General features: G+C 41.8%; 1 protein-coding gene across 20 annotated transcripts in view; it reads left to right on the forward strand.

Annotated features, from left to right (window-relative positions):
* trpm3 (transient receptor potential cation channel, subfamily M, member 3) overlaps positions 1–27,015 on the forward strand; it is a 151,030-nt gene that overhangs the window by 77,444 nt on the left and 46,571 nt on the right. For all 20 annotated transcript variants that reach the window (XM_030105805.1, XM_030105804.1, XM_030105801.1 and 17 more), the window contains 5 exons: positions 11,257–11,336; positions 12,636–12,837; positions 14,622–14,835; positions 16,261–16,385; positions 17,591–17,762. In XM_030105805.1, coding sequence (XP_029961665.1) covers positions 11,257–11,336; positions 12,636–12,837; positions 14,622–14,835; positions 16,261–16,385; positions 17,591–17,762 — 793 coding nt within the window. The remainder of the gene's footprint in view (positions 1–11,256; positions 11,337–12,635; positions 12,838–14,621; positions 14,836–16,260; positions 16,386–17,590; positions 17,763–27,015) is intronic.

Genomic DNA, 27,015 nt, shown 5'->3' on the forward strand with positions numbered 1-27,015 from the left:
GAATTGAAGTTCAGCTCATTCTGCTGGAGCAAAGTTAAACTTATTTTCTGTTCATGCCACTATACATTGCATGATTCTTCCGGAGTCCGTCTATATATATCTCGGGAAATGTATCAGCATGAAAGATCAAGTGCAGCACAAATCATCATAAGAGGAACATACTGCGTAGTGATGGGTTTGTGCAGATCACCATCTGGCTCTGCGCCGATCAAACCAATAACAGTCTCTTCCTAACGCCATGCTTTCCAGCCATTATAAACCTGTTTGAATCTTTAGTTAAAAGTCGCTCTCCCATCATGACTGAACAGTGAATGAATACCTATTGAAACTCATAAGACTGGATCGGGATGTTTGTCAGGTGATTGACGTCCTTCAAATGTTCAAATAAAAGCTATGTTTGGTTTCATGGGGAAAAAAGTATGATTTTCTCTAAATACCCACACAGCTTTACATGAAAGGGTAAACCCTCACCCACTTCAAATAGATCAAAGTCATGGAAATTTCTATTTAAACCTCACACTTCAAATCCAAGTGCAGATTAGATTCATTTTTCAAATCAAAAAGAGGGGAAAAAATCTTTCTTTTTAGCCCTGTCTGTTACATTCCGAGCTCTGTATTCACATAAATTTGTGCTGATTGTTGTCATGTTTCGCTGTGTTTCACAATCACTTTCTGAAAACATGTTCCTCAGCAGAGACTACGTGGTTGGATTGATTTCACAGAAAGTCGTTAATACATGAAATGTTGAGAAGTGCTATGTGTTATATTGAGGGTTGTTGAAGATTTCAATTAAATTTTATATAAATCAAGCTTAGCACATACGGAGGTGAATGAAATAGAAATGCTACGCTAAAGGTTTTACTATCCACTGTTCGAGGACACCACATAGCAACAGAAAAGCCTATAAATTATACTTAAGTTGCTCCATAAATTGTATTACACCCTGCTGTAAAATGCTTCATTGGGATGGCTGACACCCCATTCCACATGATTTGAATCAAGGTCTCCTCAATGCCACCGAGGTGAAAGGTTGCACACAGAGCTGGTTCCCATGTGCTTTAAAGTATAGTAGATAATTGAGTTTTATTATATTAAATTACACTCTGAAGCTAGAAATTAATGTGTTAATCAGGAAACAGTGTTTGAAATTGACGGACAGATTTGCAGCCTCTTACTTTACATCAATAAAAGCTAAAACAAACTGAAAATGTGCTCAAATATTTATTGAAGGCTTGGCTACTTCGGTCTCCTGCATGGATTTCTTTCAAAAGCAATTGTTGTAGAGGAAATGAAAAGGCTATTTTCAAAGTGAAAAGTGCTTTGTTTGCAGGGGAATGATATCATAACTGCAGTTAAGTAAAAAGAACATTTTCTTGTTATTCTGCACCTTGACTTTTTATTGACACTAAACACATTGTGTCTTATCAAAACAAGTAATCCAATTCCAACTCAACTTGTTTTTATTTGATTGCTTCATGGTAGTGATTGCACGTAACGATGAGTGTCACGAGTTTTGCGTTGGATATGGATATATCACTTTCCATGTAACTGATCCTATGAGATGTCTTTTCCGTGTTTGCTTCAAATGTTCGTTGTGAAGAGAAGGAAGGGGAAGAAGCGGTGCGAGTTATTCTTGTCTGTTGACCAATTTGCTGCTATCGACCATTCATCCCTGCTGATTAAGCCTGGACGGGACTGAGGGTTTCACTTCGCACAACAGACGAAAAGCGTCACGTTGATTATGTTGTGTTCTGTCCAGTTCAATGCTTGCGAAAAATGCGGAGCCTCAGCTTGTCTACCAAACTGTACATGCCGCTTATCTGCAGTGTAATTGTTGTTTTGGACAGAAGTTCAGCCACTTTGTGTTGATATACACACGGGGAGCCTTCAGTCTGTTGTAAGTGTACCTGAACTACTGACTAATTGGGTCAGAAAATGAAAAGTACATTTGCCTGTTGGGACCTTCGGAAAAGCACAAACACAGACGCAGCTCTTGCAAATCAGCTCACATCCAGCATTGACATTTAATCCAGGTTCTACTTTAAGTTGCTCTGAAGCTACAAAATGCTGAAACAAGCTCTTGTGAGTGTGTGTGTGTGTGTGTGTGTGTGTGTGTGTGTGTGTGTGTGTGTGTGTGTGATCCATACTGGCCATGCTGCAGGAAGATAAACCCAGGGCTTTCTGTTTCTCCGGTCAGTGAGTGGCAGTTTACTTCGCTCCTCTTGACGGGATTCCATTTAGAATCATCGCTAAAGCAAGCACTTCATCACGAACATCATGAAGCCGCGATTGGTCCTTGTGGGCCTGGATCAGATGTTAAATCGCCATTTACCCGCGCGTTGACTTGCACAAGACAGGCTATCTTGTGAAGGTCATATTGGCTATCTGTGGGATTTGTCATGGTGTGCATGGTTTGCTTCTCGCTGCTCTTGAAGAAAAGAGAGCATGGATAAATAGACACTCAGAGTGACATTTAGTAGATTAAGTGGAATAGTGGGATTGAGATCGAAGGTGACTGGATCTATTTTGAGGGTAAAACTGCTCCTTTTAAGTTTGCTGTGGTCATCATGGGTCCACATTAGGGTAAAGAGGTTTCTTTCTTAGGATTTAGGATCGGTTAATCCTAGAAAGAGCTGATTTAAGTAAAGATTAGCCTGGTTGTTGACTTTACCACTCAGTAACATCTTCACCCAGGTGGCCCTGTGTTACAGTGGTGCCTCTTTATTTGCCAAATATATATTTCAACTCAATCATCCCATTCTTTTCCACCTAAATTTCATTGCTAAATAGAAACATCCTTTTCACACCCAGTGAATTTAGTCTTACCCATTAGGTGGAAAATGTGAGCGCACGGTTCCCATCAAGTCCATTAGAGCCTCATTAGGGAAAAAGTCCTTCATTTGCATGAGTGAGACGCTATTTACTGTCAGCAGCTGCAGCAGTCATTGATTCTCTGATGTCTTAACGGATAACCTGACATCTTAAAGCATTGCAAATTTTACCAGTACTCTTTTTGTGAGCACATAGAGCTGCCAGCATATCAGACTGGGCTGCAAATGAAACAATAACTTTACTGTCACAATATTAGCTTAACATGATTATAAGACATAAACTCAGAAAAGAACATAACATGGGGATAGAATACTACAGCATAATTTAAAGTTTTAACAGAAGAACCAAGGTTTATTATGCTTACACTGAGGGAGGAGGAAGGCCAGGAGGAGAACCTGAACACATTAAAAAAAAAAAAAAAAAAAACCTACAAGCTGTTTTTTATAAAGGTATTAATCAAATATTATATATTCCAGATACCAAGATCCTCTGCCCACCTCACTGCAACCTCAGTCTCACTGGAGCCGACACTGACGTTCTCCCGCTATCAAGGCTCGCCGTTAATGTAGGCTGAATAGATAACTGTGCTTTAATTACTGTAAAAACATTTCTCAACATGTTGGCAGTAGTAACCTGAGAGCAACGTTACCGTGCTTGCTGGCATCTCAAACTCGTACTGCGTGTGTGCTCATGCACATGTGGACTGGGGCGGGGCGTGTGCGCCACAGGAAAGATGTAACAGCTGATTTACTGAGATCCTGCATAAAGTATTCTAATTTTCATGCTCAAGTAAATTCATCGCGGTAGATTGGTAGAGGTTCAGAAAAGATTGAAAGTACCTGTTAGCAGAAGTCATGAAGAGCCAGTTGGGAAAAAGCCTGTCAGTGCAGTATCAGCAGCATGAAGCCAAAGTGTGTCTCCTTTTCAAGCACAGTAAAATTAGATATGGTAATAAACAACACTGTTCAGATCCTTTGAATCATATTAAGTATTGTACATTAATTTATTAACATACTCCTCCCAGTTTTTTTATTAATTGGATATTTCATTTTCATGAATGCAAATACACTACATGTAAAGTGTGTGTTATTTTGTGCATTTGTCTCTGAGTTAATCTATGTTGTGGTATGTCAATAAATCAGCTTAATCACAGGGATGCGTGTGTGTGCAAAATGTAAATTCTTGACACAGTATTTAATTATTTTCCTTGCCATTATTAATGGCAGTGTCTGCACTTTTCGGGAGCCCAACGTGTACATTATAGAAACATTGCATTTACTCACTGCAGCATAAAGAAACAAAGGCTGCAGAAAGAGGGAAATGACATAAATACTGATGGTGTCAGAAAATGATGATAATGACATCCGGGATGCGATGGTTTTGGCTTTTTTGACCGAACTGGAGCGGCTGCTCAACCTTAAATACAATTGTGTCATCTAATTGTGGGCAATTGGATGTGATCAATATGTCTTGCCTTGGCTGTTTTTAAGCATTTAACTGCACAGTGAGTGACAAATGGGATGATGAAAAGATATTTATTTCCCAGGAAACAGGAACCCTCGACCTTGAATGCATCATTACAATTTAAATTTTACTGCAAATAAATGTGTCATCGCACGTCAGTGACAGATTGCAGCATTTTAATGCAAGTGATGGGCAGAATCTTTTCCCAACAGGAATTATGTACAAACACACGCCATGTGTTGTAACATATGGCTGTATCACCTGCTGGTTAAACTTTCCTGACAGTTTTGAGAAGTGCATCAGGATTTTTCTGTGACTTTTTCTGTCAAATGAGTAACATTTTTGCCCTAAAGCTGTTTCACTGCTGAGTTCCTTGTGGTTGACACTCGGCGTATCGGGGATTAATGCTCAGGGGCGTCATCAATTATTGTTAATATGCCGTAGAACTCAAAATGCAAATCGTGTTTATCCAGGAACAACTGTTGTTTATATAAAGCAGCAGTTTGTATAAAGGTAACAGCACATATTAATTTGTGCGTACGCCTGTTTGTGTGGGGCCCTTCCTCGCAAAGACCAAAAGAAAAAGGCGAAAGTAGAAATTTACAACCACGCAGCCCTCGCTGCTTACTCATACTTGCGTGTTTATGAGTCTGTCTGTGTGCGTTCTGTCAGATGAACACACACCTGCCTCTTTTGCCTCGCAGCATCTGGATGGACTCAGGTGCACCGCTCTAAGCTTTCTGTTTGTCATAACACTGAATACATTAAATACTCTGCTTGCACCAATTTGGAGAAGCAGTCCTGCTTTTGATGGTTTTGCTTAGTTAAACACTTTCCTCTGTGAGCTTGCATGCTTATTTTATACTTCGGAAACTTGTCTTTTTTGTGATGACTAACGTCAACACTCATAAGGACAATCATCACATTTTAGGTAAATATGTCCTTTAAGGTCAGGCACAGATGGTAAGAGTAAGGTTTAGGCAAACAGTAGTTATGGTTGAGGTCAGAATCATTCTTGCATAACAGGTTCTGCCTGAAAATCAATGTTCCTCTAAAACCATGAATACATAATACGTGTGTGTGTTTTTGTTCAATTTTTTGAAAGCACTGTATTCAGTTTGTGTCCTTGCTGCCTTGTGCATTGTTCACTTTAATTCAGTTAGGATTTCAGCTTTATGTGCCGCATCTCCAGATAATTTAACCTGACTTGTATTAAACCTGGTAATGGTATTGATAGAAATAGGTCAGAAGCTACACTTTGTAAAAAAAAAAAAAAAAAAAAATGCACTGGGGAAACAATCATTCTCTAACTTGTATGTGCCATTTCGCGCAAAAAATAAGAATTGTGAAAAGTCCAGAGACGAATGTCATGTTGGTCCACCTAATAGGCTCTCTTGCCATTCCGACTCTGCCTTCAGCCTTGAACTCTGACGGAAATGCAGCTGAGGGAGATGACACACACACTTTCCCTCAGTCCAGCTGTAATTTGAAGCTAAAGCAGGAGAGGTGTGTTGGAGAAGTGAAGGACACCCACTTAATTCTCCTAAGTGCACTGTCTCTGGGGAAAGATGCAGACTTTTAAAAATATTTTTTGGGAAGGTTTCAGACACGACTGGCATTACGTACAGATACTGCAGTTAATGAACGGCATCTCGAAGTTACATTTTTAAAATGTTTTTATTTCACTCCCCAGCCTGGGCTGTGAGAGCCTCGGAGCGGGGAGGAGATAGTTAGACACCAGCTGAACACATAACTATGCCACTGTGAATACACACACGCACACACAAACACACACACACACACACACACTGAGGCAGTGCTCAGAGTCCCAGAGTGGGTCAGTTGGCTGTGGACAGACAGACAGGCCAATCATATTTGGTGTGATGAGATTGATTTTGATGACATTTTAACTGAGGATCATGCTTCTAAAATCCCGGTCAATATTGACCGTGAGGGAAAATCTGCAAAGATGCAGCTCGTCAAACACAGGTGAGTCAAGAAAAGACGCGTGTGCTTCCCGCTCTTTGCTCATCGTTGGTCCACTTGATGTTTGCTTAGACTAAATCAGGCCACGTTGTCAGTTTATTTAAATCAGTCGTTCATTTATTGAACTCTAGCAGAGCTGTGATGTTCTGTGTTTGTGCAGGACTGAGATTTTTGGTGGGCGATTTTTGAGCAACGAGATGCGAATAACATCAATGTGCAGTGGTTTAGTTGACTGTCTCTTTAGCCAAGTAACTGTTATCATTACAATTTGAGGAATAACAACAGCATTGTATTTGTCTGTTCAGATTTATTCTTTTAAAAATCAAGGAAAACCGAGCAACTGCCATGATGTGTATTGAGTCAACGTGACCTTCAAAAGGAATCAAACTCCACTGCTGTAAAAGAAGCAGCTGTGAATCTTTTTCACTGATCATTTCATCTCTGAACTGCATGTGAGACTAAATTAATTGTGACACAATTGAAAATGTCTACTAAAAGGAAAAGATGGAGCGGCATAAAAGGAAAAAGGTGATGCTGCTCTATTAACGTTTAAAACATACTTTGTATTAAATTTATCCTGACCGCCCTCATGCTCACCTGTATGCTCATATAAAAGCTGAGTCATTCATGTTGGTTAACGGGAAAAGAGAAGAAAACGGGATAAGGAAAAGGGACGGCGAGGAAAGATTAGGCCGTTGATTGGATATGGTTCTCAATTCAGCTCCCTGCCAGCGCCAATAACAAAGAGACGATACAATAGTGGAGCCGTGGGAAGAGAGGACGGGGAGAAGAGGCTGGAGGTGGCTGAGGTTGAGTGTAATGGAGTCAAGACCCCTAACAGGCTGTCAGAGGCTGCTCTCTTGCACCACAGTCATCCCACACAGATAAACACACATACACAGACACACACACATACACACAGACACACAAATAAGAATCAATTCCCTCGTTTGCCAGACAGCTGGTGCGTTTGTGTGTGCATGTGACTGCGCCTCAGTGATAAATCTTAATTACACAATGGGGTGCAGGCCATGTGCCATCTCATCATACCATGTCAAATCTCATAAGCGACACTAAAGCGGGCGAGTGAGGATGAGCCAGAGAGAAGCAACAGTGTGAGGTAGACAGATCGAGTGGGAAAGTGTTGCATATCATACCTAAAGAAGAATGACGGCGGAGCAGCTGTCAGGGTGGAGGAAATCATTTGGTGAGAAAGGGAACTGAGTCCGTGTTTTGGATGCATTGGAATCACAGTCATATCTGTGCTTAAGGTTTTCCTTCAGAACATTAAAAGGTTTTTTTTCTTTTTTCTGTTATGTCTGTTTTGTGATTTTTTTTTTCCCATCAGGTCTGTCAATAATGACAAGGATATCCACCCTTCTGTTTGCTTAAAAATGGACTTCAAATCCTCTGCTTCGGCCGTCGAATGGACCTATTTTGTTCCAGAAGTCGCTGGCGGATGAATACACAGCTTCGGCCTGTCAGAGAAATAATGGGGCTGGGTGCGTTGTTGTGGCCCGCTGAGTCATCGTGGCCAGGGTGAGCTGTAAAAGCAGCCCCCTCTGCCCCACACAGTAATGGTTAATCGTGGGAAGTCTGGTGTTAGGGTAAGTGTGCCTGTGTGCAGGCCCGGCCTGGTTGTGGACAGTTACGGAGGGTTTTTGCGTGCCTTGGTGTGACAGGGCCAGTCAGGCGGATGGGGCGTGTGTTGTTGTAGCCGTGACAGCAAGGAAAGCCCTGTACAAGCAGCTCTCAGCTCTGCTGGCTGGGAGGAGAGCAGGGGCAGCTCTCCCAGAGCAAAGAGCAGAAAAACGCTCTGCCCTTTTGTTTTCACGGCTGTTGTGTTCCCGATGGTGTGTATTTGGGAGTCTGCCCCTGGGTGCCCTCCTGGTTGTCTGTGAATGTCCCTTTGTGACATTTGGTCCTGTTTTGGACCCCTGGTGTCGCCACAAAACCCCACAAAGACACTTCCTGGAATGGCGGAGTTGACCCAGGAAGCACAACCTTTGAACCTTAAAGTGCTGAGTGGGCAAAAATGTATGTAACTGGAAGAATATGCAAAAATGAAAAGATTACGTGTACACAGTGCTGAACTCTTTTGAAAGAGGTGAATGTTTCTTTTTGGCAGTTAACTGTGTTTTGTTTTTGTTTTTTTTGTCTTGTTCCACATGATTCAAGAGGAGAACTTTGGGAAACCATTTAGATCTGGTGTATTTTTCACTTGGTCGTTGGGTAATGCAGAAAGTGTGTTGTGATATTTGCCACTTGAATGAGAAATCAGTAATGAAAAAAAATCAGCAATGTGCTCTCTGATTATCTAACTTTCTTTAACCTGAAGCCCTGCTATAAAAATGTTGTACCAGTCGTCTGGTGAGAAATCAAATCACTTTCAAAAGTTGGTGTTGTTGAGCCTCTTTTATTGCTTTCTGTAGAAGTGATATAAAGAGTATAAAACTGTTTTCCATCTAGGAGAGACTGCAGACTGCTTTTATTAATGCAGCCTTTTCAAAGAAAAAAAAAATGAATAGTTCTGCACACTCATCAGTTCTCAGAAGCAGGAAGGTTGTTCATTGGCACCCTTGTCCAAGGCAACGTTCTGATCAGGGGACGAAACTGTGATGATACGGGAGACATTGAGCTGAAAAGGAAAAGCATGAGAATAAAAAAAAAACTAATATGACAAAAGGTTTTTCATGTATTATAAAATCTGTAATTGCAAATATAAGCACAAGTTTTTGACCGTGGTCTCACATCCATGATAACAGAATAGCACATTTCTGCGCATTTACGCTGTATTCTACAGACCAACATCAAATTAACTTCATACAAAGCGATAAAATGTGATTATTTCTCTGAAGCATGATTAGATTACTAGTCAGGAACCACTGCAGTAAGTAACTGTTGCGCCTGCTTCAATTTTCCCTCTTATTCTCCTTAACCTTGTGCTTTTACCAGAAGTCATTTACTGCACTGATAGATTTCACATTCTTAATTCATCGCAGTCGACAAAGGGCTGTTTTTTCAAAATCTTCCTGTTCACCTGAACTGAAAACATTTCTGCATGCTAGTTGAAGTTATCGTTTAACGTTATATCACATGAAGGAACGGTGTCCGAATTTGTCTTGTCGGCAACAACTCTAAAGGAACTTTTCATTCTGATGCAGTACATGAAAATTTTAAACCCACTTTGCAGCCTGGCACTTTCTATTTCCTTTTAAGTTAAAACCTCTGCCTAATTTTAGGTTTTAGTGTACTCACATTTTCAGTCGAGAAAACGGAATAAAAAACACAACTCATCTTGAAACAAATCAAAGGAAGATTGTGTACTTGGTTTCCTCCTGCTGTTATACCTCACCATTGCTTGTTTTCACTAATGACACCATTAAAGTAGCTGAATTACTTCAAAGAAAATAGAGAGCTGTACATTCTTTTGCAGCTGCATCCTGATGGAAATCCGACCTGCGTAGAGGCAGAAGCTCCTGAACGCAGCGCTGCCTTGTGTCTCTTTTCGTGCCGTGGTGGGATTTCTCAAGCAAATATCAAAGGACATTCAGTTGTAGTATCTCAGCTTGTGACATTTCGTGGTACCTGTTAGCCGGCTTTCTCTTATCTGGTGCCAAATGCAACTCTGTTACTTACAGGTCACTGTAAACTCCAGCAGACACTGTACTGTACAGTCACAGCTCTTTTGCGGGTGCTGATAAAACTCACATTGGAAACACTGATATAGTCTTATACTACTTCAGCTGAAACAAGAAAATACGATGGTAACACTTTATTTGAAGCCCCCTTGTATAACACATTATAAGTACATTTATAAAGCATTATAATGCCATTATAACATGTGTAGCTGTAGTTATAAACATTCATAGATGATCACAATGCCAGGACCAAACCCTAACCCTAACCCTAACCCTAACCTTAATCCTATGCTGTATACTGCTGTATAGTGAGTTATAAAGCATTGTGATCATGTATTAGTGTTTATAACTACTTATAATGTGTTATAAAGAGGGGCTTCAAGTAAAGTGTTACCAATACGATTTTACACTTATCTTTCATTATACAACACAGGATGTCTTGTTTTTTCTAATAACTTCACGAGGAGCTCTGTACATACAGCATACTGTATCCTATAGGGAAATGTTTGTTTATACAGTAAGAAGGATGTATGCTTTCCAGTATGTATGTATGTATGTATGTGTGGAAGCATCTACACAGATGTGTATTAGCTTCTATTCCTGTGCTGCATCCCTCGGTGGTTTCACAGAATCTTGTTGGGGGATGTCTGCAGCGGGATAATTGGCTCCAGTCACTCATTCTGTCACTCAGACCTGCAGCAGATGTGACTTCGAAGCATCGCAGGCAAAAAGAAAAAAAGAAAACAGCTCTCCACCAGCTGCATGTGACACAAAGCTCATATAGAAATACCAGCCTACACTTTTCCATATAAATGTGCACACATGCATGCAGTGAGCGTACACACACTCAGCGGGCTACACATTCAGGTTTCTTAGGACTGGGACTCTGACATAATTTACTGCCTCAGCGGATCTAACATCCGCTTCCTCTTCCCCAGCGCTTCATCTCATCCAGTTTGGGCTGCAGTCACCGAATAACATTGAACATTTCTGTCAGTGTCTTCAGCGTTTGAATTACGTGTGAAAGGCTGCACATTCAGGCTGTGTGTGTTTATGTTGTCTATGAGTACACACATCATTTTTACAAGTGTAATTTTTATTCATGTTCTAGGCCCTGAAAGACTCTTATGATTTTGTGTGAGCACCTTTGAGACATAAGATTCAATATTTCATGCTCTGTTTCCCAAGCGGCTCAGAAAAAACTGGGCTCGGACTCCTCGAGCATGGCCTTCTCCATAATGTTGAACCTCGGCCTTCACTTCTCCATCCTCAATCTACGATTCTCATCATTTGACAAAGACTGACTGATCTCTTTTGTCTTTTGTCTCTGCAGGCACAGAAATCGTGGATAGAAAGGGCATTCAGCAAGAGAGAATGTGTTCATATCATAGTGAGCGCCAAAGACCCCCATAGGTGAGTTCAAAATGCGTCTGAGGGACATGAATGAAAACTGCACTGCTTGTATTGCTGTTTGTTACACAGCTGATTATTCAAACTCTTCAACTGTGTTTTGGACTGAAAAGCGCAAAATCTTTGTCTCCCTGCTTCTTGAAAACACTGGTGTGACAGTTCACCTCCCACAGAGTAAAAGTCCTGACTCAACGCTGACCTTTTAAAGCAAGCCTCAGAGTAACACCGACACTGATTTCAGTTTGCGTCGATGGTAGATTGTCTTTATTATTGAGACATAATTTTAAGGTTACATATCTCAGCCAGAAATGACTCAGTTCAGTTTAGCTGCTTTATTGTCGCCTGTGAAGTTCAAGACAGGGACCAGTCGACCACCCTGTTCCGCAGTCAACATCAATCTTTTCTTCGTTTTGCTCTTTAAAGTCAGCCTCACATTATCAAAGTTTTTAGTGAGGCTTTTTTCACTCCTTGGTACAACAAACTCTGAGAGCCCAGCGTTATTCCTGCAGCACCGGCCACTCTGCACGCTCATCTGTACACACAGGAAAAGCCACTGTTTGCTAGGTAAACAAAATTAGCATAACTAGAGGAAAGTCAGTGTATGCCAGAAGCAGGGGAAAGGCAAAGAGATGTTCTGCGAGATCAAATCAGCTTTTCCTCTTTAGTCAGAAACTCTTGTGCTGATGCGAAAGCTGGAGGAAAGCAAAGTACCTTTTGGTAAGAGATGATGGAAACATGAAGTGATAATCAAAGCCTCCTGCCTGCCTTGCTCCGGGAGCTCCCACTCCGCCCTGGAAGGTTAAAATAAAGAATATGAAAGTTGCATTCAGCACGTCTGAATAAGCATGCAGCCGTGTAGGAACACTGCTGTTCAAGACTGTCTGTTTGATAACTCTTGAAGTGGCCTTCGATGGAAAAGAGAGGAGAGAGAGGGAGAGAGAGGCAGACAGAAGTTTGAAGAAGAATCAACTCAAAAAGAGACGGAGCCAGTAAAATATTGCATGGTGCTTCGAATATTCACCCTTCTCTCTCTCCAATCAAGAGATAAAAGTCAGATGACAAGCTGCCACTTCGGCTATGCCCACCCTTCACAGCAAGCCGCATGACTGTAGCAGATCTCACACTCTCTTTCTCTCCCACTTCCAGTCACACACAATCTCCTTCTCACTCTCGCCTTTCTGCTCCTCCATGCTACAGTATCTTGGCTTGGGGCTCAGTTTTTTCAGGGTTTCAGTTACTCTTTGTAAAGGAGTGTGTGATATATCAGTCCTCAATTCACTCCTGCTTTCTCTTCTGGTTCAGGTGCTGTTGTGGTCGTCTGATAGGTCAGCATGTGGGCCTGCCGCCGGGAATCTCATCCAGCCAGAATGATAAGGCAGAGCGTCTGGCCAAGAATGACAGTCTGTCGGAGAAGTGGTCAATCAGCAAGCACACGCAGCTCAGTCCCACCGATGCCTTCGGCACCATTGAGTTCCAGGGAGGAGGACACTCCAACAAAGCCATGGTGACTGCCTTTGTGTTATTACAGCGTGGCATTTTGTCAGTATCCTCCCGGTCCTGGAACATGCTCAACACAGTAATGCAGATGGCAGTGTGTGTCCCACTTTCTCTCCAAGTCCACAACCCCGGGTGAACACACTCCACCACCGTGCTCCTATGCACCAGTTAGGCGGTCAGTCGCAGGCCTGAAGCAGATTATGCAGGGTCATTAAGGCTAATGCAGAAAGTGAGCACACTTAGTTTTTGAAGAAAAATTAAATTAAAAATGTACTGGTATCTAAAGAAAAAGCTGAAGTCCCCAAAGACGGTAGATTTATTGTTCAAGCCTTTCCGTCAGTCTTGGAAGAAACGGAAAAGTATGTCATGACTGAAAGACAAAGTTCAGCTCAAGCTTTGTGTAACTGGTCAATATTACCATTTTATACCGAAGTTTAGCAAATCGAAAGGACTCAGCATTCTTCTTTTTGTTGTTTGAGGCTACTGCACCAATTCTTTGCTTTGAAAAGAGACGTCTGAGGGAACACGTGTCAGAATGCAACAATCCAGAAAATCAATGTTGTGTAGCTTGGAGCTTCTGCATTTGTGTACCTGTCGGCACCGTGATCCAGGTCGCAGTCAACATCCCAATACAAGCACAAAGAGAACGCCTCAACAGCTTTTGAGGTCTACAAATACTCATCCCAGCAAAAGGTTGTAGGCATTAACTTGTCAACATCTGGTTTTGCCATCTTGACGGCAGAACTTCTTTCGTTGAGTCAGTTCCGAAAACTGCAGAGTGATGTTCGGTACGTGAAGCTGTGTGAACGATTGAGGAATAAATGGAGATTTGCAGATGGATCTCATGTCGTGTTGACGTGATTTGACAGAATAGACTGAGCGCTTCTCACTGAATGTAAGAGGAGGAGTGCAAAACATCAAGACGGTAATGGAAGCCGACAGTGCATAATGACTGAATGTGATCTGAAGATATTTTGTATCAGCCTCAGTAAACAGATGCAGTTTGACAGCATTCAAGTACAGAAGAGGAAAGTGGTAGATGCTCAGCTGACTGAAACAAATATGCCTGCATGCGAGTTCCTCCGGGACTGTAAAAAAACACCTGAATATCCCAGTCACTGTAATGTTTCTTGAGGAGTTATCAAGACTTCATGCGTGCTTCACTCTTACAGTCAGTGATATAATTTATGGAATGAAGGGGACTGAGGACAACTGAAAAATCAGTCAAATTAGTGTAATTATTACTGAAATAGTCACGATTGCTTCAAAAGAATCTGTAGAGAGACTCCTGCCGTTAAAATGATTATTTAATCTATTCCAAAGTCAGAACGATGGCACGTTATTGTTGCTGAATCTATGTCGATTATAACCATGGCAACAGAGTGGCATTGCATGGACTGTGGCATTCTGGGAATTCAAATGATTAAGTCTGAATTATGTCTGATTTATTCCCAGTGTTAAATTATTCATCCAGACACATGTCAGGTTGGGTTTCGGTGGGCGAATTGGATAGATAAACAGTTGATCCATAATGCATGCGGCTCTTCAAACATGGCGAGCATCTGTTCGCACTTTTTGTGACTTGAGAAATGAAGCTTGTAACACTCAGACGGCTCTCTGACTCTGTTCCATCTCATATCCTCGAATTTAAGAGTTTTGTGTTTGTTTGTCATATTTCTTTCACATGCATAAAGTGCGCGTGATCCTGCGTGTGTGCACACGTCCTCCTCACCATGTGCTCGAGTGTGATGTGCAGCTTTCCATCACTGACGCCTCCTCTGATGTCTGCAGTACGTGCGAGTGTCTTATGACACCAAGCCCGACCTGCTGCTCCACCTGATGACCAAGGAGTGGCAGCTGGATCTGCCCAAGCTGCTCATCTCTGTCCACGGGGGCCTGCAGAACTTTGAACTACAGCCCAAACTCAAGCAGGTCTTTGGCAAAGGGCTCATCAAGGCTGCCATGACAACAGGAGCCTGGATATTCACTGGAGGGGTGAACACAGGTAAAGCACCGGGGGGGGGGGGGGGGGGGGGGGGGGGGGTTTCCGAATAACAGTTAAAAAACCAATATCAAAATTCCCATTAGGATATAAAGTGAAACATTACTGAATAGAGGTCTCTATGCAGCTGGATATAAGTGGTCGAGATCATATGGTCATATGGAGAGTGTGTGAAGCAGCAAGATGAAGATTGGATTAGTGTTTGTGATTAAAAAATGATTGGGAAAAGTGAAAAGTCTGACAGCATATGACGGACACATAACAGGCTCATGTATATAGAAAAGTCTCAGTAGCTGAAATCAAACCCTACCGTGTCTCTGATGTCTGTAAGCTTTCAGGAACGGCAAAACTCTAAACATGGCCGACTGCTACCCTTATGTACACTGCAAGTATGTCAATGTTTACATGGTAATTTCCATGCATAGAATCATTTTTGACTGGTGTAGAATAATAAATTGTTCATGTGTGTGTTTGGCATGCACTGAATCATTACCTTTCAGACACTCCTACTGATGTGCATGCTGCTGCAGTTTCAGTACATGCTACTCTATTATGCATGAGGTCAGAAAACGAAGCCATTTGATTCACTTACAGTAAGTTTACCTGACTTGGAATTAGATAAGACGTGAGCCCATCATGTTTACTTAGCCAAAAAAAAGAAGACATGAAAAGAAAGTGTACAGTGTTGGATGTTGTGATGTGGCCCCTCCTTGAATACAGAATGGAAAAGAGTAAGATTTAGTGACAGAATGGGTGCAGCGGCAAGAAAGAGGGAGAGAAAGGGTCTGAATAATGGATGGCTGGATTGGAGGGACAGTGGGTGGAGGTAGAGAAAGAATGAATGTCAGCAGGAGAGATGGGATAAGATGGCCTCCAGGTCTGACTGCTGCTCCCCTGAGGGTAACAACAAGAAGCCCGGAGCTACAACCTGTCTGTTTGAAGCTGGTTGTATGTGTATGCATATGCACGTACGTGTGTGTGTGTGTGTGTGTGCGCGCGCGCGCGCGTGTGTTCATCTAAACATTACTGGTGAGGACTTGTCGTTCTTGTGGGGAAAAGTGAGTCACAATAAAGAAAAAATGATCGCACCTTAAGGTGAAGACATTTTTCAAAGTAGAACTCAATTTGGCTCCAGGATTACGTTAAGTCTGCAAGAAATACATGCAAGTCAATGCAGTGTCCCCAAAAGGCATGAAAAATGTGGTGTGGTGTGTGTGTGAGCGTCAGTGTGTTTATACGGATGTGTACCTTCTTACTTGCTGCCATGTTTCTATCTCCTGCACTTAATAGATTCTTTTTTTTTTATCTATCACAGCAGAGTGTATCATCATCTGACTTTAGGCGGTGTATTGATTGTGACACACCATACTTCTCTCGCTCTGTTTCCTTCTCCCAAACACTCTTAAACGTTAATGCACACACACACAGGGGTGATTCGCCATGTGGGTGATGCACTGAAGGACCACGCTTCCAAGTCCAGGGGAAAGATATGCACCATTGGCATCGCTCCGTGGGGCATCGTAGAAAATCAAGAGGATCTTGTCGGTAAAGATGTAAGTGTGCAAAAAAAAAAAAAAAAAAACCCAGCTTGTGCAAAGCAGTAACGACAACCCACCCCGCGACTGCTGTGGCATGTTTGTTTATGTATGTATATGTTGAAAATATCACACGCAGTCCACAGTTGTCAGCGCCGGTAAATCGCAGCCGACAGCTTATTAGCGGAGATGCTGAGTAAGCCATTCCAGTGTGTGATAAAACTCCTTCACAGTGCGCTGGGCAGCTGGCAGAACCACACGAGACTGCGGCACACATGCTGACTCATTCAAATCTCGGGGAATCAATGTTATGTTTTAGTTAAATTTTTCATCAGAGTGTGCCGCTCTCCGTCCGGCTGAACGAGTCAGGCAGAGCCGATTAAAGTTGGTGGCTGAAATGAGACGATTAAGTGAGGAGGCTCTGTTTTTATGCTTGGTTTGTTCTTACTGTATGCCTAATGACCAGATGAGTTTAGCTCATATTGTCAGGCGCTGCCCGAGCACACCGTGTTCCGGCTACTGAGAAACTCTCATTACTGTAGTAGAAATATCCTCCCCGTTTGCAGTGCATTTTACAACGATACAAGCGATTTCACTCATGATCGTGACGTGCATGTACATTTCATGCCCACCAGTGAAGAGAAACTTTCTATATTTATGTAATTATTCCTTAACGGCCTAAAAGACATGTGTCCTCACTCTGACTAAAGCTGGCAGCTTGAATGTCTCAAAGGCTTGAAAGCAGACACAATAGAAAGTGATTAAAATGCAGTTGCCAGAATTTTTGCTGGACAAAAATCTTGGCTTTTGAAATTGGGTGCTGGATCCTAAATGTCCCGTAATTTAATTGCTGCTATTGCTTCTGTGTTGAAGTGTCCTTGTGCTGTGAATGATTAAATTCACAGAAACAGTAATTTTAGTGACCATTAAATGTTTGGATGCCCTGAAGCCAAGCCAGACTAATCCTGTGGATATTGTTTTTCAACTTTGTGAAGTTTTCTTCCTTAAGAATACTCAAAGTAGTACTCTCAAGTAAACTGAACTTTATGTGTGGCTGCACTGTCAAGTCTGTGTCTGTTTTAGAGAAACAGGATTAAAACAACCTTTCTACTAAATAAGATAATTTATATGATGCAAAACTCATTAAAATGTGGACAGTTAATGATTGAATTGAAAATGTCACATGTTGACGTAACAGTTCCACTTTGCTGTCCTTTGTTAAGGTGGTGCGTCCATACCAGACCATGTCCAACCCTCTGAGCAAGCTGACGGTTCTCAACAGTCTCCATTCCCACTTCATCCTGGCAGACAACGGCACCACGGGCAAGTACGGTGCTGAGGTCAAACTGCGACGCCACCTGGAGAAGCACATCTCGCTACAGAAGATCAACACTCGTGAGTCCAGTTCCTCATAACCGTCTGCACCGGACCACTGCCAAACTGACCTACTTAGCCTAAATTAGAAAGGGTGTTTTTAAAGGATTCAGGAAGAGATAAGAGCATAATGAAGCTGTAATCCTCATTTTATCAACGGCATCGCCACAGGTTAATTGGGTTCACTCATTTTTATAGCTGCAACCAGACTAAAATTATCATTACCTGCTTTATACTGAACACACGCCGTCAGACGGTGTATTTTTAGCTGGCTGGATGTAACTAGACGGGCCTTTGAAAGTGTCCCTCCCTTCAGGAGGGATTTGTTTTTTTTTCTTTTTTTTCTTTCAAAGCTTCTTGACAGTTTAGATGAACTCTCTCCTCAAATGAATCTGCTTGATAGTCACTGTGTTCATGTTCTGGGATGCCGACGGCTACAAAACCAGCTAACAAGCGCTGACGTAACGCTGAGCACAAGTCCATTGTTAAATAAGGCCGTGCAAGAACGTCCTGCTATCTCCTGTGAGGCAGTCATCAACTTTTTTTTTTTCTTGAATATCTAAATTTAACAGAACACAAGTTATTTCAAGACATTTCAAAGCGCTAAGCTGATGTCAAAAATAATGCAAACTGTTCTTTTCATTTATGTTTGAGTCTCATGATAGACGCTAGAGTGATCTTGTATTGTAACATACTTCGGTAAGAACAAGTTTGCGCAGCTCTCTCTGTCGCTCTTGAATTTCTTGCACCAAGAAAATCTTCTAATGTGGGTATGAGGTCTGCAATTTTGAATTTAAATGCAAGATAACACCTAACCTGCTGTGTCCTCTGTGTCACATGTTCATCCATTGCTGAGCTCTTGCATTTCTCTGTTTTCAATTTTCACATTGTACCTTAAGCTGAGGATGGATTTGCATGATTACAAAATGCATTTCTGTCTTTTTCTCTTACACCGTCTGATTTTGTCTTTCACACACCGACACAAACACACATCAGCTCGGTGATACCCTTGAAATGCGTCTCTCAATAGCCTCTCGCGGCGTTGTTTAGAATGAGGTGGGAACAGACCTGAGAAATGTTTACCAGCATGATTCATTTGTTATTACGTTCTTGCACTGTCAACATAAAGCCATTTGGAAATAGTTTCCCCAGGGTTTGGCTGACACAAATATACACTTTCCTATCAGTGCTTATTTAAAAACAGCAGAGAGCTCAGAGTGTGAGAGAGTCAGTTTTACCAAGTGGATATTCAAACCTTCTTTTCAACACTAGTATTGCTCACTGTCAGATCACTGATGGTGAGTTAATAATGGTAGATGTAAAGTTCTTTCTTTTACAACTTTCCTCAAGTTGCACCACATGTCTCCAATCTCCTCGGTTTGATGGCTCCTCAGGTATTAAAGGACACCCGGTTGAGCCTTCATCCTCCAGCTATGTGACTCATGGACTTCCCTTTGTCATCCTATGCCTGGACTCATACAAATGGGGCTGGGAAGGCAAAGGGACGCCCAGCTGTCATGCAAGCATCGGAAAGTCCTTCTTTAAGTTTTGTTAATCCTGTTTTCCTTAAATCCATGGTGAATAATACCAGCAGTTATGGAAGTTTAGTAACAACACAGGGTGGTAGATATCTGTATGACGGCACAGTGTGTAGCACCGCTGCTCAGTAACTAAACTGCATCAGCTTGATTGACCATATTCACTTCTGCTGCCTTCCATTGTCAAACACATCAATGTTAGGTTAAATGCTTTCTTTAAATTTGCTTTAGCTGTGACTTTCAGTCTCTTTGTGTTGGCTCTGCGATGTGGGAATACCCTGCGCACCCTGCCCAGTGTTAGCTGGAAGAACCCCAGTCTGCACAGCAGCTATAGACAGATGATGGATGGACAGGTGGCCATGTGTGCTTCATATCAGCTGCGAACCTTAACCTCAGCAGTGTCTGAGGTTGTGCTGATAACCAGATTTAGCTTTATAACATGCTAGACTGCCTGGTGACTTGCCTCTGGTGGCAAAGTGCTCTGGCAGGCAAAATGAGGCCAGGCTGAGCACCTGTACATACATGTGAACAGCATGACGCCAGTGGCTGGTTAAATAAGCGGCTCATGTGAGGAGAAACATTTTAAGTTCACACATGTGTGAACGTATATACCTCCGTGTGATTCACCTCGGTGCGGTTTGCAGATGAGGACAAATCCTTCATTTGATTATTTCTCCACAGTCAATCGAGAAAAACGTCAATTTTCTACACAGCAGGGAGGCCTGAAGTGGTGTCAAAGAAAGGAGAGTGAGGAAAGTGCTTAGAGAGGAGACACACTTCAGTCTGAATGGCCTCACATGCATGTTGTTGACCACACAAACCCGCCAGGTCATTTACAGTCTCTAACACACTGTCCCATATTTTGCACACAAACAGGCGATGGAAGAAGTGTGGTGCAGAGATATGCCTAATCTTCCCCTGTGGTATTTTTTTTTTTTTTAATGTCTGTGCAATCCTTTTGCTAATCCTCCTGTGCTTGTGTGAATTTCCTTGCAGTGGCTATCACTATGCGAGTGCCACAAATGCTCTCGCAATTAAATTTGCTTCACAATATTATGACAGTTTTTTTTTAAATCAATCCTGCATATGTACAGGCATGGGAAAAACGTTTCTTTCCAAATGTCGTTTGTCTTGGTCATTTTTCTGAGGGCTTGCTACATTTGTACATCTTGTTCCACCCGGTACGTCTGATCGTTTGGCACATTGTGCACTATCCATCAGAAGCTACATGAGCACCTTTGGCACCTGTCAGAACTCGTTACAGGACCCCCTTTTTTGCAGTTTCTGAACCTCTTAACACCACTTTACACACAACTTGTGATTTTTCGCTGCAGTCTTTCGCCGCATGTCTCAGTTGTAAATTTTATTTTGTGGAAAGGTGTCACCTCCAGTGGTTTTGTCCCCTCTCCAGTGGAAAGAGGACCGTATGAAAAGGGACAGCTCTCGGTGTAAACAAAGTGCGCGTTGTGAGACGGAGAACTTGGCCTCAGGTCAGTGGTGACGGTGGATGCAACCGGGACATTTAGTCATCGGACAGTCTGTACTCGATTCCTCCGTGTCCTGCTGTAGAGTCAGGATCCTGTTGTGTGGGAAAACATGGACGGACTTGCATATCAGCGTGGTCAAACGTGCGGACCACGGGCCAAAATTAGACCACAGAACAGACATAGGTAACTGTTACTCCCATTTTGTCCAGTGGGGGTTGGCCTGTTTTCCATAAGAGTACGTTATTTATTTAATTCTATTCTGTCATATTGATATTTTCCCTTTATAATGCAACTTATTGCGTTCTTTTCTATGTGGAGTTAAGCTACATGTCTGTTCTGTTCTATTCTAACAGAGTGCTAAAATTAAAAAGTAAGTTTCATCAATGCTCATCACTCATAAAATGGCATTTGCATTTAAGTCCTACTGATTTGGTGAAAAGAAGCAAATAAAAGCTTCAGAAATAATGAGTTCTGAGACGTAACAGTCTTGTTTTAAGATTTCACGTTGCACTTTTAATTCTTCTGAAATGAAGTCACAATTGTAATAAATCTATACATTTTATTTAGGGTTTTTTTGTTCTCACTAATATAAAGGAAAGTCTGGGGAGTTGTTGGTTCTTACAAGCCACAATGCCGTCAGCCTAGTTGAGATCGAATTAAACGAAACTGGCTTCGACAGCACTGCTTTACGTTAAGCTCACCGGGATTTCGAGCAGGTAGCCTGGGAGACTTCCGTTGAGAAGAGATGGACAGAGTTCATGCGCGATGACAATTCACTGCATAATTAAATCCGAATGCGACTGTTGACTCTAAAAATGCTGAATGTCCACACACTCGCCCTCGGGGACATTTCTTTGATCTCCTCACCATTTCCTGAAAGTGGTAAAAAAAAAAAAAAAAGCAAGTGAGTCAAGAAAGAAGAAAATCAATAAAATGATTGGCACCATTCAGCAGCGTTCGTTCAATCACCGCTCAGCCCTTTTGACACGTCTCATGCCGAGTGCCTTTTAATCAGACACCTGCTGCAGAGGGAGCAAAATGGACACTGTTAGAGGGGAGAGTGAGAAAATGAAGACACAAAAAAAGGGATTGAGGGCACGCAGAAGAGAGAGGAGGGAATTACATTAAGCGCAAAGGAAGTGAGACGTAGCTGATGCAAGCAGCGAGACAAGGCATTACCTCGAGGTGAAAGAGAAAACGTGAAGCGCCAGTGGAAGAGAATATAATAGGCTTCATCCATGAATGTTTTCTTATTAAACTGAACAAGAAGTAAATAAGAACACCTTGCATCTTTTTTTTTTTTTTTTGTGGCAGAGGAGAATTTAAATATAAATACATGCGCCAAATCAGGATTCAGAATCTTTGTATGTGCGAGTTGAGATAAGGTGTGAAATGAAAAAAAAAAAAGTCACCTTCAGTAAGCTCTCTTCCTTTTCACCTGAATCACTCAGAATATGAAATATGAAAAAAGTGCATAAGTACACGGAAGATGTGTGTACATGTTAGGTACAGGCATGGGAGCGCTGCTGCGTGACCTTCACTGACCCTGCTGCAGCTGTGGTTTCATTAATCACAGCGTAAGTGAAAGAAGTGGCTGGGGTAATTGAATCCAGAACCAGTAAGACCTTGCGTTGCAGATTAGCCGTGACATTGTGACCTCCACCGGCACATGCAGAAGAAATTACAGTAAAGCTATGGTGCGTGGAAACTCAAGGGGGCTGTACCGCTCTTCTCTTAACCCTTTATCAGACAAACCGTTTGATAAAAATTTCCATTTCTTTTCTTCCAAAGTAACAATACTAAGTTATTGTCAACTGAACAATACTTAAAAGTGGGACCTGTTTATTAAGATTGTTGGAAATAATACAGTATACTGATAAATACTGCATATCAACAGGATTTATTTATTTTTGTATGAACATCTCATGATTTTTTTTTTTTTTGTGATTTTATTCTTGAATGTGACCCAAGTCACACAGCTTTATTCTCACTTTTTGAGCTCACCCTAGTAACCCTTGTTTCACTCTATCCTTTGCCATGACTCATCCAGTCAGGCTCTAACAGTACTAGACTTTTACATTTTTAAACCTGTAATTATACTGTTCAAACAATTCCACCCAGATACTATCGAAAAATCTACAGTTGTGCACTTTATCGTGAATTTTTATTAGGTTTCCATGAGTCCCTCCGGTCTGCGGCGCTGCTGCTGCTGCTGCATTGATCACTGTTTACTTCATGGGGGCCTGAGGTGGTGCTGTGGGAGCGAACCTTTAGATGGGATATTTGCGGGCGTGAGAATATAAGCAAACTGAGACAGTTTAGGGACGATGGAAGCCATTGGGGGCGAGGTGTGTTCATGCACGAATGGATTCTCAAACATGTCAAAATGATGAACTTGAACTGCCAGAGTGTTCCACCCTGTGGTGGAGAGATAACCGAGTCAGAAGTGAGCTGGATCAAGATCTGCTCCAGGTATGGTTCCAGGTTTGGGGCGTGCATGGATGTGCAACATGTCATGTGGCGTGGAAAGACTCGGAGTACACCATCAGAAATGTGGTCTTTTGGAAATATAGTGTGTGGTTGAAAACCCTGCAGACACGGGCAGAAATATTCGAGAAGGGGATGTATGCAGTGGACAAAAAAAGAGAGTTTGATTTGCATTTTTTATACTTTTCTTACATCCTACATGTATATATTACATGTATATATATTTTCAAACTTCCATTGTCATGGTTGTTATTCCCTAGTAGTTGTTACACTGGTATCTGAATGAAAGGGTATAAAATGTTCCTGTAAGACGATGAAAAAAAGGAAAAATAAGCAAACACACTGAAGTTAATGCGTGTAGGATATCTTTTTCTGTTGTCGCTTTACTGCTTCCTGACGATCACCACATAAGTCAAGAGGTAATTAGTGGGAGTGCAAAGAAATGTGCTGCTTTGTAAATTGTCATATATACAGTTGAAAATAAATCAAAATCATGTTTGATCGACATTTCTTGCTATGTAAATTTAAAAAGACGACAGTAATTTATTAAAATGTTGACTGAAGTACAAAAGTCCTTACTGGTGTGCATCAGACATGTATAGTTGTAAAGCAATGAGGAATTAGATGGAGTACTTGAGTAAATGCACTCAGTTTCTTTACAAGCCCGTCCACACTGAAAGTTGAAACAAGGTGACTACATAGAAGGGAACTGGAGCATTTGTGGCATGTTTATTGTTGCTTTTATGGATCATTTGAAGCCAGCGAGGAGTGGAAATATATTGTATCTCATTAGTCGCTGATGCAAAGTTACACAAGCTGAATTCAAAATGTTTTTGGCAAGGACGAGTCAGACTTTCACACAAAGAACTGGATTAAAAGCTGTAAACTGATGCCCTGTTTTTACTTGCAGTTTAAAATGACTTGTATCAGAATAGGAAATGAGGTTTAATTCAGTCTGATTTACACTCATGTGTAAGTGACACCCTCCTTTGGCAAGATCCCAGTATCGACTGCATTTAATCTCAGTTTTCCCAGGCTGTATGGAAATAGGATTCAATTAAAACGTATGGATGAAGTGGATTTATTGACTGTGAGCATGTCACAACAGCTTTGCAAATCTTTGGAGTGAAAACTGCAGGAGTCAGTTTATTTTGTTGCTTTAATGAGACACATTTCAGAAATGGACCCTCTCGGGAGCTGTAAAGCGCACGCTTCCATTTTGAAGAGGCAGTCTCACCTTTCTCTGTGCATGCAGCTCGTCTCTGTGCTCCGAAGCTGGTTTGACCTGTTGAAATCGTCTAGGATTTTGATGGTGTTCTAACTGTTTTCAGGCTCTGTGGCTCCTCTCCTCGTGTTTGATTGCTGTTCTGTCCTGATGTCTTTGACCTGTGTGAGTGTGTGATTGCAGTCGCCTGGTGCCTTGGGTTTATAAGGGGCTGTCTGTGCTCTGGTGGTCAGTTTGTCTGTGTTACCTGCTATGTTGGCTGTGTTACTACATTCAGTCTGTGTTCTCTGCTTGTCTTCTCCTGTGCTTCAGTGTGCCTCTGCCCTCTGTGCTGAAGCATTTTGTGTTTTATGGTTTTGCTCTCGACCGTCTTGTGGGCTCCACCCTGTCCAGTGTCGGCATCTTGAAAATGAAACCTGCTTTTTGTCCACAAGTTCCTCCTCGTTACATCGGGTGTGATTTGTGACAGGAGCAGATTTTGAAATGCATTTTACTGGAGGGGAGCCTGTGTGTGTTCCAGTATTTATTAAAAGCACATATGAAAGGGCATCAGATAAAACGGCATAACATACGTACATGTTTTTTTTTTAAGGAAATGGCTTCTTAACTTAATTAAATAGACACCTCTTGTCAAGAACTGTACCCCCGGATCTGGCATTGACATTGTTTGAGAAACATGGGAAAAAGGTCTTTACGATATCAGTTTGAAACATCTGAGTATGTAAGCAGAGAAGAAGCATTGATCAGTGTATATCCCTTCAGAAAGTCCTGCTCAGTTCAAAATCAGGCTGAACCACTACACCACATTGCCGTCCATAACGGACTAGTACAAGATAAATGTCTGTTTTTTTTTATTGTGCATCCTACAGATCTTATACCCTATAACTTGCCTTCATAATATGTAAACAAAAAAAATCCTTCGAACTGAACTGAAAATGGTTCTTTTTAAAAAGAGACAAAGTCTAGTACATGAGCTTTGGACAATGTTTCAATAATATTGGGCTTTCTGTGGGTCCGGGGACTAAATAAACCCAAACCTGCAACTCGGTTTAACTAATGTATTTAATTAGAAGAACTGCAGAATCATCTCTTTGTTCTTTTTGAGGGTGTTCCAGAGACTTCCACTGATTTCCTCCCAGGAGGTTCTTTGCTCTCTATGCTGTAACGACTCCTTTCCTAACCCTAACCTCGATCTCATTTCAACATCGCTTCACTTATTATTTTTCTCATGGAAATTTGCTTTTTGTTCCCACGGGGACGACAATTCCCAATAATGAGTCTGTTAAAAAAAGACTTTACTTCCCACAATGGTGGCAAATCCCCAAACACACACACGCTTAAATAAACAAAATACTGAGGTACAAGCCATTTAACCCCAGTTTCCTATCTGTAAATGTCCTTTCCTGGTCGGTGTCAGCCTGCATTAAATCTGGCTTGGGCTAGTTCAGATTTACTATCTTTATAAACCGACTCAGCTCCGTGTTTGAAAAACACAAAACTACCATCTGACACAACTTCCACTCCTTTATTTAGGCCTCCTGTCACAACCTGACTGAAAAAAGTGCTGTCCTCTCAGTGTACCGACACCCTGCGACCTTCTGTTCTGTCGCCTGTCAAGTCATGTGTCGCTCTCAGATGTGATGTTTCGTCGCTGGTATTTATGGATGTGTGTTTTTTTTATTTTTGGAAGAGTGATGGGGAAGTGCAAAGACGGGGGCCAGCATACTGTAGCTCAGTCACTTACTCTTGTTTGACACACATACGAACAAACTCGAACATTACACACACACACACGCAGGCCAGATGAGTCACTGCTGGATCCTTAATTAGGACCATTTAAGTATATTATGTGTATCTCACTAACGCTCTACTCTTCCCCTCCCTAATTCCTCCTGTTTCTGGTGAGTTCTTCATCTCGTAGGCTGAGTGGATATTGAAAATCTTTGATAACCTCTTGTATTTTCTTCTGACTCTGTTTTCCCACTGTTAGCTTCCCTCCTGTTTTAGACGAAGGAGGCAGAGAGAGAATGGGGGCTGTCATGATTATGGTATTTGATGTGTTGGAGTGTCAGAGGAGCGTGGATCGAGTCAGCGCAGGGGAATGGGAACTGAAACGATGAGTGCATTCGGACAGAGAGTCTTAAAACGGTTTTGAAAATGTTTATATACAGCATACTGTAGTTCAGTGGGTTTTTTTGGGGTTTTTTTTTTTACTGACTTAGATATGCTTAAATAACCATTACAGTAACTCAGTATTACTAGTGTTAGGATGCAGTTGCAGAGTTTATTTCAGGGCCTCTGTGATTCCCTCACATCAGTTTAGATTTGAGTCCATGGACAACAAACACAAAGTGGAGTTTTTAGAAAGAAATGAAAAGAAACAACAAACATATACGGAGCGAAGTTTATACCAAGTAATGAAAAGTAGAAAACACCACAGAACAATTTTCTGGAGAGCAGTGGTGTGCTCTGCCAAGTACAATTGAACAGATTAGCTCTCCGTGGCTCTTCGTTTTCCATCTGGAACAATGTTTTTC

This window comes from Salarias fasciatus, chromosome 12 (assembly GCF_902148845.1).
Source record: "Salarias fasciatus chromosome 12, fSalaFa1.1, whole genome shotgun sequence".
Taxonomy (NCBI): Eukaryota; Metazoa; Chordata; class Actinopteri; order Blenniiformes; family Blenniidae; genus Salarias; species Salarias fasciatus.